General features: G+C 37.5%; 1 protein-coding gene and 1 long non-coding RNA gene across 3 annotated transcripts; both read left to right on the top strand.

Moving 5' to 3' along the window:
* Positions 1–3,283: 3,283 nt before the first annotated feature.
* On the top strand, positions 3,284–9,113 carry LOC124168260 (PITH domain-containing protein GA19395). 2 transcript variants are annotated; one of them, XM_046546402.1, is made up of 6 exons: positions 3,284–3,405; positions 3,634–3,949; positions 4,038–4,081; positions 4,164–4,241; positions 5,038–5,142; positions 8,722–9,113. In XM_046546402.1, the coding sequence occupies exons 2-6, from the start codon at positions 3,755–3,757 to the stop codon at positions 8,933–8,935; spliced, it is 636 nt and encodes a 211-aa protein (XP_046402358.1). In that variant the 5' UTR covers positions 3,284–3,405; positions 3,634–3,754; the 3' UTR covers positions 8,936–9,113. The 2 variants fall into 2 exon arrangements, with proteins under 2 accessions (XP_046402358.1, XP_046402359.1); XM_046546403.1 differs by lacking the exon at positions 3,284–3,405 and adding an exon at positions 3,530–3,552.
* Positions 9,114–12,028: 2,915 nt separating this feature from the next.
* LOC124168445 lies at positions 12,029–12,962 on the top strand. Its single transcript, XR_006866934.1, has 2 exons — positions 12,029–12,759; positions 12,838–12,962. It is a non-coding gene; the product is annotated as an uncharacterized LOC124168445 (long non-coding RNA).
* The last annotated feature ends 528 nt before the right edge of the window (positions 12,963–13,490 follow it).

The raw sequence follows: 13,490 nt of genomic DNA, 5'->3' as shown, positions 1-13,490 counted from the left end.
TGGTTTGGTTATTAACATTTGCATTTGGTTAACCTTAACTTTAGAGAGCCAGTATACTACGTATAGTGCATTTAAGAATTGGTTGAAATAGCATGAGAAGTGCTTAACACTTAAATCCCGAAGGTAAAAATTTTAACTTTGCCAAGATCAGAAATTTATTTTTCCATCGTTTAGGCTTAGAATAGTTACATTTTATCAAAAGAGATCGAATTGTGTTGTTATACAAAAAAATCTATTATTTAAGATTATTTTGCCATCACCTATTGATGACTCTTGGATGTAGAGGAGGTAAAAAATTATGGTGCTCACAGCATTTTTACTTTAATCACCCTAGGCAACTTTTTGGTCTTTTTTCAAACCATATTATTTATTTCTGGGGTTGATTCATAAGTTGAAGGTTAAAAATATAGGCATTTTTTTGTTTTAACTTTGGCGTTTTTAAAATTTTTCATGCTCCTCTATTATGTCTTTTATTATAATATTTTGTTTATACAGTGATTCACTTTCTGGATCTCTGCTGAGATAAAGCAGGTTTATTTTCTTGTAACTTCCTATCCTTGATTTGTAAGGTGTTTCGGTAGAGTAAGAAATGATATATTTTTGTCCCATAGGGAGGCAACTCTCAGTGCACACGTCAAGTTAGGGTTGGCTTGGATGTCTGGTTTCTGACTTGTGGTGCCGCTAGTCGTGCTATTTATGTGCAAAATTTCATTTGGGAACGGAAAGAATGTCTTTAGTTTTAAATGAGTGTCCTGTTTGTACCAACTCTGTACATTCCAAAGAGTGAACCTAATCCACAAGTCTCCTGACATGCACTTGAGAACTTGGCTACATATGTAAGCCTGCGGAGACAGTTGTCTTTCATGTCGAAAAAGGTCGGTGAAATCCACTCAAAAGACTCCAAGTCAAGGATGAACTAAGGGGCTCCTTTGGAACTGGGAGGGAGCGACCCCATTGTTTTTAAGAGGAGATAAACATAATTAGTCAAAGAATTTTAAAACCCACCCTTTCTAAAAAAAGAACAGAAATGCTGGCAATGCTTAATGATCAAAAGGATTCCTTTGCAGGAGTCTGGAGTTCAAAATAAAATTTTTTCATTGGAAACTTTTTTCCTATGCCTATTGAAGTAGAGGATGATTAGCAATGAATTTGTGGAAAAATATTGAAAAACTATTTATGTATAGCACCAATCACACAATTAAGTGAAACTTACCTACAAAAAAAGTGCACGAACTTTCGAAGGGTGCCAGTGTCACTGGTAAGGTTCAAAACCAAAGATAAGGTCAAAACCAAAGTGTCCCAGCCGGCACAAACCATCAAATTTCTTTTTGGCAGCTGGATGTCATCCAGATGCAAAGAGTATGAGTGCATCCTTTCATATAGATGCCATCCATATGCCGGTCCGCTGCTGAGGGGATGCGGAAGAGAGAGACCGCCGCACTTACAGAGATGCCGTAAGGATGAGGATGCACGAAAGTGCTGCCATCTAACGGCCGAAAATTGAACTAGGTCGAACTGGTATTCCCATATTGCTTGTCTGGTTCTCTTTATATCATGATTGTTTTAAACTACTCGGGATAAATCAGAGCACGTTTTATTTCATGAGTATAACTTTAATGACTCAGCATAAAACAAGAGACAGGCGTACACAGGACAACATATGAGAACTTCAGTACAACATTGCTATCCATCGGAGTCCAAAATAAACGCAGATTTCAAATCCAGGAGAGTAGAGGCCAATGAGTGCGCGAGGGTCGATACCGGGAGATTAGACAAAATTGCTGCAATGGTCAGAATTAAGAAATATCACTATAAAACATGCCCAACACAACACTCTATCTACGAGGCTCCAACACGTCGAGATAGGGAAAGATGGCTACAAGACGACAAGTCCATACCTACTGCTGTAGTCATTGGTAGTTCCGTATGTTCGTGAAAATCTTGAATACAATGAATAATTATATTAATAATAGTTCTTGAAATTTTATAATAATTAATGCGAGGACTTGCAGATATTTTTAAGTATTAAACCACATCATGAAAAATATGGCATTCATAGGCGCAACTAGCAAAGGATGGCAGAAGGATATTTGGTACCTATCTGCCTAATATCTGTACCTAAGCGCATCCTGTCACACATTGCATCCACTTCACATGTAGATGCAGTATGGGCTGTGCCGGCTGGGGTACTACATATGTATGAGAATCCACTGCCAAAGTTTGTAAGCACTAAGCGAAGCGAAGATCTGAGCTTTCACGGTTGTGGATGCTGAGTACAGTTTGAAGTCATCTATAGATGATGCTCAGTCCCAAAGTGTTAATATGTATTTTTGTATTCGCAAGATTCATCAATTATTGAAATTTCTGTAAAGCCAAAGGGTATGCTGTGAAGAATCAAAGGTATGCACTCAAATGAGTTACGATATTCTACCTTCATGGTGTAAACCTCGCTAAAATTAAGTTATGAGATATTCTACTTCTCAGAAAAATGGAATGCAGTCTTGGTTACTCACTCAAGCCACTTTTTGCTAGAAGCGAAGCTTGGATAGTTGAGGATGTAACTAACATCAGGCTAAGCCAGAGGGTTGTGAATTTAGCTTATCCGGGGAAATTGGACCAATTACTTTCTCTGGGCGATGCTGCATTAAGAAGATTTTTGACCATTATGGGGTACCTGAAGGCTTCACCCTTTGAATCTGGTAAATCAGCAGCCAAGCACACTAGGTCACCACACACCCCTTACTTTAACCCTTTGGTTAGTTTGGATGGTTGTATGTTGAGCTCATCTCAGACTAAGTATGTGACATGCACACATCTAAAGTAAGTGGGTAAAAATCGTCCCCAGATCTGCCCGGCAGATTTTTAGTGGAGTGTTTAAAGGCTTCACCTAGTATGTGAATGAGGGCTAAAGTCTGCAATCAAATGTATCCACTAGGCCTCATCTTTTCATGTTCGGTATAAATATAAAATGGGAAAGGTGAAGTGCCAAGGAGTCACAAACTATTGACTGTTTTCTTCAGCATACCTGATATTAACCTCTTGGTTTTATCCATGAATGGCAGGTGAGTGCAGGTTTTCAGGAAATATCTCGTAAGGTTCTCAAATTTCGGTATAAATAACCTTTCGCCATATTCAAAGTGAAACGCGTTTGCTATCCTTTCCTCAATCAAAGAAAATCGCATAATTTGGTACCGCTGCATTAATGTGCCTTCAAGCAAACTTCGCGCCATTAAAGTTTAAAACCATACAAATGCGAAACGAAAAGAAAAGGTGGAAGCGAATTGCAAGCAGCGCGGTGTTGTGGGTTGGGGTCAGGTTGGGTTTTGTCAGTTTGTGTCTTCGAGGTGGTTTAGGATACATAATATTGAAAGTATTAGTTGCAAGAAATTGGTATGGGACGCTGAGGTAAGTGAGCAGTTGATCCGAATTTTTGAAGTACTAGCATGTGGAATTATTTTGTTTGCGATGAGTCACAGGGCTTTAAATGAATGGTCTACTATTTTCCGTATTGAATTAACCATCCTGTTTCCATATTATTTCTACGATTGGCATGTATGGGCTGATCTCCGTTACGTATCTTTCCTTTTTTTATCAAGGTTTGAGATTCTGAATCTTCTCCTCTTGCCGTTTCAGTTGACACTTCGCCTACAACATCGTATATCTTACTTTCACGGTTCTGAATTTAATGAGGCATTTTTTTCAAGTTGTGGAACATTACATTAATCTTTAGACGCACGCAATTAAATCATCAATAATGTCTGGTCACAATCATGGACATGGCCACAGCTGTGCTGGAGATCACGATCATGATGACACTCCTGAAATGGGATTCCAGTATAGCCTTTACCAAAAGATTGATAGAGAAAATATGGAGTGCCTAAATGAATCTGTTGAAGGAGCAGGGAAAGAGGTTTTCAAAACTTGGGAAGATCGCTTAAATGTAGAAAAGGTAAGGACCTCAGTACCGATATGAAGAAAGAAAATTTTTGTTGTTAAATAAATTGGATCTTAGCTATCCTCAAATCTAAATGTTGCAGATTGTGGAAAGTGACGTCGACGAAGAACTCCTATTTAATATTCCGTGAGTATAAAAATCGGTATTATGGTATGAATACATTGATGTAATAATGGTACATCGTCTTACCTTTTTTGTCTCCTTTTAGGTTTACCGGAAATATTAAATTGAAAGGAATTATTGTTGCCGGTAGTGATGATGAGACCCACCCTTCAAAAATTAGGCTGTACGTATTGCTTCCATTGTTTTTAGCTGCATGTTGTAAATGATCGTGTAATATGTGTTTCCGTGTGAAATGGGATATCTAATTTTTTGTATTTGCCGGGCAATTTGTCAGAAGTTTGTTTAAAATTGTGTGGACATGGTTTTCTCACTCAGTGCTCTTTGTATGAAAACATGGTCTCATTATTATTGTTGAATCGTCCCCCTTAGCTGTGCAGGATTTACCTTTGCAACGCTAGCTATAGTTTATGGTCCCCACTTTCTTGTGGGCCCAGTAAAATATTGTCCTAGGGAACAATTGTCATATATATATATAATACTGTAATGTACTGTAGCATTATTTGTCCCTATGCCACGTGTCCAGGATGTCCCATACTCTTCACCCAATATTTTTAAGGTTCAATTTTTTTGAGAATATCTGGATGTACGAAGGACCCCACATCTCGAATAGCTTAGGGCCTTTTCAAGGTTAATCTGGCCCTGCCCCGCAGTGTGTGATTACCGTAAGAGGGTTGGGTTGTTAATGTGTTATCACCAAGTGGGTACATATTTGTAGGAAGGGAGGAAGTCGAGGCTTGCTCACTGGAGAGAGAGAGAGGGGGGGATGGGAGTCCAGGTAGAAGCTGCCGATCAACATGTTACAAGTTATACATATGGCTTAAGTCCTGCTACTTTTGGGTTCATGACTTTTCTTTGGAAATGATCTTATTTCCTGTGAATTAAAAATATGTTGGTATTAATTTTAAAGGTCATAGTATTTTTCATTGAAATTTAAAACAGTCATAAACTTCTTTTTACAGGTTTAAAAACAGGCCTCATATGACTTTTGATGATGCCCGAATTAAAGCGGATCAAGAATTTGATCTACATCGTGATGCACAAGCCGTTTTGGAGTATGCTACAAAGTAAGTAATAATGGCTTATAGGTACTATAACTCCAGATTAGTGGTTCATCAAGCAAATTCTAGAATTATTCTTGTGAAGTAATTTAAAAGACTAGAGATAGTCACATCAGATTTGTGGATACAAACATCTGGACATTGTATAACTAGGTATTAATATTGAATCCAAATGTATAGCAGTAAATCAGAACTTCATCAGATATATTTAAGTGATATTGCAGTGCTATTCAATGATCTTTAAGAACTGACATGTAGGGTCCTAAATGAAAGATCTGAGTTCCGATTTGATATCAATTAGAAATTTGGATTTCTTCATCCTGATTTGAGACACTTTGAGATTCACTAACTTTGTGTTTGTAGGGGGTCGGGGATCAACTTTTGTAAAGCATTTCCTTATGCAAATAGCCACAGACTATATTTCAGCTTGCCTCTACCAAATCACCCTCAAGGGCACACATCACCATAACCAGTCAACAATCCTAAGAGGTAGCGGATACAGAAAACACTCAAGGAGGGGATGCAAAAGATATCTTGAGTTGCCTTTACTTTTATCGTAATAAAGAATAATTAAGCCACCAAGCAGAGTAAAAGAAAATTTAATTAAAGTAATTACCTACATATCAGAAATACGTCTCGGATTCGTCTCTGAGACGTCTCGAATATCACATGTTATGACTCAGAGACATTCTGAGAGCTTCAGAGACGTATCTGAGACTTCTCTGAGATGTCACTATGTCCAAAAAAATGGTCTCTTAGATGTCTCATGAAACGTCTCAGATAAGTCTCTGAGATGTCTCATAAGACTTTGTACTTTGGTATGCTTTAAATTTAGGCAAAAAAATTATTAAATGCAAATTATACAGTTATGGCCTACTTTTCTCGATCATTTTTAGTGACAAATTTTGTGATGGATGACCTTTTGAAAATAAGAAACCTATACTAAAAGTCGTGATTTTAATAATCAAAACTGCAGAATTGCACCGAAAAATATAAATGGAAGGTATTGATGGCATTTGAACACGTTTTTTTTAAATTCCTGAACGTCACACGATTACATCTCCAAGACATCTCTGAGAAATATGCGATATTCGAGAAATTCGAGACCATAGTGAGACTTCTCTGAGAGGTTCGTTGCTATGTAGGTATACACATATATATAAGACAGTGCCATCTTATGATATATAAAGTCACAATTGTGGTTCTGCAATGTTTGCCAATACCGGTGGATACACATGGGAGGGGCGTGCACCTGTATGTATATATGCCTGATCCGTATCTGCCACTGATCCTAAGGTTGGTTAAATGCAGCTTTCTTGTAAATATTCCCTCAGCATATCTTTTCACAATTACATATTTCTTCTTTTGAACATTCATTTTTGCCTTTTGTATAAATATTATTTGTGGTCCTACTCTTCCATTCTTGACCACGAGTACCTTGCTGTCTGGCTTAAAAAAGGTTTATTAATACCTTATCAAACGAAGGAAACTTTCCGACCTTAGCCAGTTTTAATAGGTGATTATTAAGACATGTTTCCCTGAGCTCCTGCATTGGTAATCTCAGACGATGTATAACTCCTATCTTCTCCTATAGAAACTAGGTCCCTGTGACGTCACGTGGAGTGGCATCGCATGGGTGCCAATCTGGCCCTTTTCAAATGAGGATAAAAATGGACCATTGCCATTCGTCTAAACCGGTATTTCTAAAACGAAATAATTTGTATTTTATGAATACAGTAATTGTGGGTAACAAATCGCAATCAATGCCTTTCGTTTTCTTTGATGAAGGAAACTACCCTATTGTCTTCATCGGGCCATCATGCCTCAAGATATGGCCGATTAGGTTGTTGTTCTTAGGTTTTCATGAGGCTTTCCTAACATTCTTAAGACTTCCTCATTACTAATACTTCATCTAAATCATTTGTAACCTAGGGATTAGTATCCTTCCATAATTATATCCAAAGAGATGTCTGAAGTGAAAACCTCAGTTTTCAAGGTTGAGCTTTAGCCTTGAAACTGTAGGTATTGTATGTTGACAGCATGTAACACTTTGACCTCAAAAGCAACCAAAATCCAAAGGGAAAGCTAATGCCTTGTAAGGATCCCAAGTGATACCTTGCACAAACAGGGACTCACTTTGTTCACAGGAATGACCTTGTCTTATTAGTACCATGAAGTACACATAACAGACAGATTAAAGTACACATCATTTATGCTATTTGTTATCAAGATTGAGCTTTACATTTAATTTTGTAAAGATGAGGGTATAGTGTTAAGATTTTAAAGAAAAGAGTTGCATCATGGATTTGATGCTCATCACTGTACATCTGACAACATCTTAGGAGATGGGAACAAGGTCTCCACTGACACATTTTTCTCCTTATTTTGAAGAAGAATATAAATACTTTAGTGGCAAATACAAGCGTATCCTATGGAAAACTTATTGCTTTGGTTCCAGTTTAAGTTGTGTGCCACTAGTGCTGGACTTAATTCATATACATAATGACACTCCGGATCTTTGCATTGGGAGGATGATGTAGCATGGGTGGTATACAAGCAGGTGGAGCATGGCTCTGGATTACTGGTTGGCATTGTGAGGTGGTAAGCCAGTGTAGTTGTTTCCTCAAGAGGCGATGCTACTGAAAACTTGAGGTACCCTGTCCGGACTAAAGTGTTTGTTGACTACTCCATTCAGTAGCATGGTCAGGATTTAGAAATGAAGGGGGTTTGCTGGAGATTTTGAGGCCCTCTCTGCAATGTGTGGAAAACATCCCAGGGCAAAGGGGGGTCCGAAAATTGTGAGATTTTTGATGCTGAAAATGTGATTTTTAGGACTCAAAAACGGTAATTTTGTAAAATGTATAAAATAAAGTGATAAAGGCTCAAGGGGGACTGTAATCTGGAAAACCCCTTGCTGTGGCTATGCCACTGACTCCATTCCACCTCTGGGATTGCCAGCACACAGTATTTGTTTTTCAGACAACATTTCTCCTTCCATCTTGAGGAGTCTTCTGATCAAACATGTATTTGCTCTAATTTCAATGATATTTGAACTCGAGTCAGCTGATTGTGATAAGTTATTGCCATTTCTGTTTCTGCTAATCATCTTTTTCATAGGGAAACATAAATTGCACAAGCTAATTACAATCAGCTGGCTCAAGTATACATATCAATGCAGCAAATTCATCTTCGATCTGAAGATGCTTCCTGGATGGAAGGAGAAATATTGTCTATGAAACATCAAGTACTCCGTAGCTATCTCAAAAGGGTAATGGAACTGTCAAATACTCATTGCAGACAGCTGGAAACCAATAAAATTGCTGTTGTTAGTAATTATTGCTTTTGAAATTGGGCCTTCTAATGTAGAGTACATTATTCATATTGTTCTTTACCATTTTGCATCTGTAGTCAAGATTTTTTTCATTTTTTTGTATGCTATTTACCTATTGATGATTTATAGAATCTGAAATATTTGCTTCCAATATCATACATTTAAGAACATGTTGTCCTAAATTTTTTATCAAGAGCTTCTGGTAATCCTACTTAATATATGTACTGACAAAAAGCACTTCTACCTTATTTCAGGGTGGTTACGTTCTCGTCAGTGTACCACTTGACACTTCACTTCCCCAGCAATTTTGGCTCCGAAACTACACGTATTATTTATATTGGTTTGCGGGGAGAATGGACGGAAGCTCATCACCATGGGGTGACCATTTGCACCTATGAAGCCCGGCCTAGTGTTGCTGACCACAAGGCTGATGTTAATCCTGATAGCTTAAGTCATGAGATCATTTGAAATGACTAGTAAATGAAAAATTTCTGGACTCTTAATCTCATTTCCTTCCTTTCTGAATGAAGGAGTGTGATATTTGGGCATTTTATGTTCTCTGTTTCATGGTTAATTTATCTTATTATATTACGTGCAAAAAGCTCACTGTATATTTTGAAATGAAAATAAAAGTTTCATAATAATATATTTTCTGCTGCTATTGAAGGCCATCTAATTTATGATTTGGGGCTATTTATTCATGAAAGCTCATCATTTAGGAAATGAAGTTATCAAACATTCAATTAGCTTTTTGCTTTCATTGGCTGGAATGACTCGTGATGCATCAATTTCTCTTTTCATTTACTACCATGCTAGTGATAACTACTGTATTTTACACGTCAGTTTTTACTTTAATACGAATTGAATTTTCTCTTGATCATATCCAAAGTTTGAAGAGGCTTTAAATAAAGCAAATGCATTTATTGTCGTTAAGATTAAAAATGTTCAAATTGACTCTTTACGCTTATTTATACGACAACACTGGCTGTTAGAGCAACACACTTTGATATTGGTAACTGCCAAATAGTGTAACATCACTGGATCATATATGATGAGAATTAGTACTTTGACCATGGACAGGTTGATTGCTGAATCAATCACTGTGTATTACTGAAGTAATGCTCTTTTGTCTAAAGCCTAGAAGTACTTAAAAGAATGGGTATACATGCCATACCCCTTGCATTGTATGTACATAATAATTTATTTAAGGAAAAAGGTGGCCATTTGTTTTCCCTGTTTCATCATCACTGGTCAACAATCCTAGGATTGGTTTGATGCAGCTCTCCACTCAGTTCTCCTATCAGCTAATCTTTTCACTCCTACGTATTTCTTCTCTTTCACATCCTTCTTCACTTGTTCCATATATTTTGTTCGAGGTCTTCCTTTTCCGTTCTTGCCTTCCACTTGTCGTTCGACGATTGTCTTCATCAGGCCATCATACCTCAAGATGTGGCCTATAAGGTGATAATCCCTGTTTATGATTTGTAAATTGCTATGAGTCACCTTTTGTGTTACATTGCTGCAGTTGTGGCCAATGGTCGCGTTCAGGCGAGTATTGCGGTGAGTCACCTGCTACTACCTGCTGAACGGAAAAGTCGGCAACCGGTACAAATTCTGGCCACGTGACTTGTAGCAGACAGACATCCGAAAGTGGGCGCCAACGATGTAGGGAAAGATTTGGCTCTATTTATCGCCGTCGACGACGATTTCATGCCAAATATATTAAATATGATACAGCCTGAAGTTTCTGTGAGTTTCTGGGTTATCTTCAGTCTGAACGGTCATCCCATTGTAAATATAAACACAAGTTATATTTTCACCTGAAGAAGTCATGGTCACAGCCATATTGATTCTCAACATGTTACCAATTCGCACCGGAGATGAATCCCGGTGGAAAAAATGGCGTCTGATCTGCAACATGTTGAAAAACCGGTGAGTGTTCAGGAGATAATTTCCACCGGTGCCGCAACTGTTGAGTCGCCTCAACCTGACCATTGTTTCTCAGGTCATGGGCATTGTGTTTGTTGTATTAACCCTTAGACTGTGGGAATGTTTTTAAACACTATGTTTTTCTGGGATGGTCGGAGAGAGTTAGGCTGCATTAGCTATCCCTACAGCGAGAGAAAGTGCACTTGGGCTCTACCAGGGTGGCAATAAAAATTTTGGGAAACTAAAGAAGGTAGTCGAGCAATGGTCTAACATTTAAAAATGTTTTTCCGCCGTCAGCATACAAAGCTTATATATGTAAATACAGGCGGTCCCCGACTTTCGTACACAATGCGTTCCCGAAAACTTGTACGAAAGTCGAATTGTACGAAAGTCGAACCATTGACTTCCATACTAATTAGGGGTTACGTTCCAAAAGAGCGGAATTTACGTACTAAAACCTTTTTTTCACGGAATTCATTTCGATTGACTTAATTTTAATAATATATTAATAAAACTCCTCAAATCATATAATTTATTTCGAAAATACAAATATAAGTTTGAAAAACAAGAACTCCGTTGGCTATCGAGTGAAACTTCCTCTTGGCGTTTAAGTTGACATTCCACTTATTACGTCCACTATAAATAAAAGGACATATCAAGTAGCATAAAAAAATGTATTCGTTGAACCCGCACTCTGGATACCTTTTAATTTTTACACCAAAATTCGATGTTTGGCAGGTGACATTCGTGATCGCGTATATTCCGCATGTCATTCAAAAAAGACAAAAGACAAACGGAATTCGGGTGATATGTCGTGCAATATTGTTGCTGAAGGCTTACATGAATTAAACAGCACTCAAACGAAAAAACACAATTAGAAAGAAGGTCTTACTAGTTTTATTGAAAGCTATTCGATGATGTCTAGTCAACTTCTTTTGAAAAATATCTTCAATGAAGGCTTTCCTCTTCTCTTGATAAAGGAGCCTATAGCAGGCAGTCTCTCTCCCAAATAAATCACCTAGATCAGAGTCAATTACCAACAATTCCCTTCATTATATACGTTCATATTGTTCGCATATACTGCCAATACTGCAATTTGAAACAATTGAATGTTGGGATGCGCAATAAACATAGCGGGAATTTTAAAAAAATTACAGACCAGCGTCCGAAAGTCCGAATTTAGCGTACGAAAGTCGAGTAAAAGGTGTCAATTTTGAATGTACGAAAGTGCGAATTGTACGAAAGTCGAGTGTACGAAAGTCGAGGACCGCCTGTACCTTCCTGCAGTCTAAGAGTTAAAGATTTATAGGTGGGAATTCATTCATGGGAAATTGGATGAAGGTCCTCGAAAGATTCTGTGGGGATACACCTCTTAAGCTCGCCTTTGAGACTTACTCCCCTCACTTCAAAAGGGTGAGGAAGAAACAGATAAAAGAAAGAGGTACACCCACGGTTAAGGAGCCTGAAAACGCGTCCAGGGTTAGGTCTGGTGGAAGAACATCAACCTGTCACTTGGCCAATGTGAGCTATAATCTGACCATTATTTTAGGCCATGTGGCCTTCAAATATAAAGCCAACCAATGAAGACCTTGGATGGGGGTTCGATGAAGTAAGGTAGGCTACCGCAAAGACCTAATATATGTATGTACATTTTAGTGTTCATACCATATATATGGTTTACCATGTATGATGGCTTTTGTTTACATCATGCAATTGGGTTAATATTGATAATTTTTCATTGACCTGTAGACAGTAAGAGAAGGCTTCATTAATATTTTGTTGTTACATGTAGTAAATTGCCTTGAGAATCAACATGCCATACTTCTGCTACCTTTACGTGACTTCTTTTAGGTTGTGTTTAATATTTACTGCAGACATAAAGATTTGCATTTGTTCCACATCATTATGCTTTTTCTATTCTTTTTTGCTTTTTAATTATTAATCATATCCCTAGTTGTATACCACTTGAACCAGATTTACTGATTCTAGAGAAATGAAAGATTGACCTATTAGAGAATGACGTTGAGATTTTTCCATAATCATATCATTTTTTCATAATTTTTTGTGGGCATGGGATTGTGATAATGATGTATCACCGCATCAAACATTCTTCATTTGCATTAAATATCTTGTTCAGGACATTAAATAATTGTCCAAGAGAAGAATGTCAAGCTGCGTAACTTATAAGGTCTCGTGTTATAAATTCGAAGGTGAAAATTTGGTTATCATAAGCGTGGTGAAAAGGGTTATTGTTATTATCTGGCACAATTAATGGTTTTAATCCATCATTCTTTTTATTTGTGAGTTTTTGAGAGAGAATGACAATGGATCAAAGGAAAAGGTTGTCCTGCTGTGGCCTAAATGTGAGTATATGATCTACTGCTGATGGGAACTTTAATGCTCATCTCATTTGTAGTTAATGATGATTAATATTTTTGCAGGTGCCAGTGGATCCCATTAGCAATGAGTGTATTGAACTAACTTTGGCAAAGAAACTAAGAAATTTATTGGAAAGGAATATGACTGTGAGTGAGACCAAGACATTTGTATTATTGTGATGAGTGAGTACATATTTGTCTATCTAGTGGCAATTTTTTTTTTAGATTTCGAAAGTCAATCTGGTCCTTCCTGGAAAACCTGGAAAGTGAGGGAACTTTTATTATGCCTGGAGAATCATGAAATATCAGGAGAAATAAAAGATAGGTCTGGAAAAGCATTGATATTTCGCTTTAACACACACCTTTAATAAAGGTGTATGCACCTATAGTTTTTTCACCACAGCTGGAAATATCCTCAGGGTAATAACATTGTGCATCAGTTTTTGTGTGTATCCTCAAATAGGGATGGGGAGGGGTAAAGGGTGTGGGCCATTTTCATTATTTCTTTTTCTTCTTGAAATGACTGGATGCCAAAATGAGCTTCCTTGCCCATGTCCTTTGTCTCTGTCAAAGTGTTTTTTATGAATCCATATATTTGGAGGACCTCTCTTATTATTCATGTTCAAAAATGTTTTTCTCTCGCAAAGAGTACTGTGTTATGTTTTAAGCTGTACGTGTCACAGCAATATCGTGGCCAAAGGCAACATTTTCGACTA

This window comes from Ischnura elegans, chromosome 11 (genome assembly GCF_921293095.1).
Source record: "Ischnura elegans chromosome 11, ioIscEleg1.1, whole genome shotgun sequence".
NCBI classification, from domain to species: domain Eukaryota; kingdom Metazoa; phylum Arthropoda; class Insecta; order Odonata; family Coenagrionidae; genus Ischnura; species Ischnura elegans.
The sequence above is the reverse complement of the archived record's forward strand: the minus strand, read 5'-3'. Positions and strand labels throughout refer to the sequence as shown.

What these genes read in the sequence shown, in the direction of transcription:
- LOC124168260 (XM_046546402.1), top strand. Translation starts at nt 3,755, where the DNA reads ATGTCTGGTCACAATCATGGACATGGCCACAGCTGTGCTGGAGATCAC. An exon ending in ATCGCTTAAATGTAGAAAAG is followed by an intron (nt 3,950 to 4,037) that starts GTAAGGACCTCA and finishes TAAATGTTGCAG; the next exon opens with ATTGTGGAAAGTGACGTCGA. An exon ending in GTTTTGGAGTATGCTACAAA is followed by an intron (nt 5,143 to 8,721) that starts GTAAGTAATAAT and finishes ACCTTATTTCAG; the next exon opens with GGTGGTTACGTTCTCGTCAG.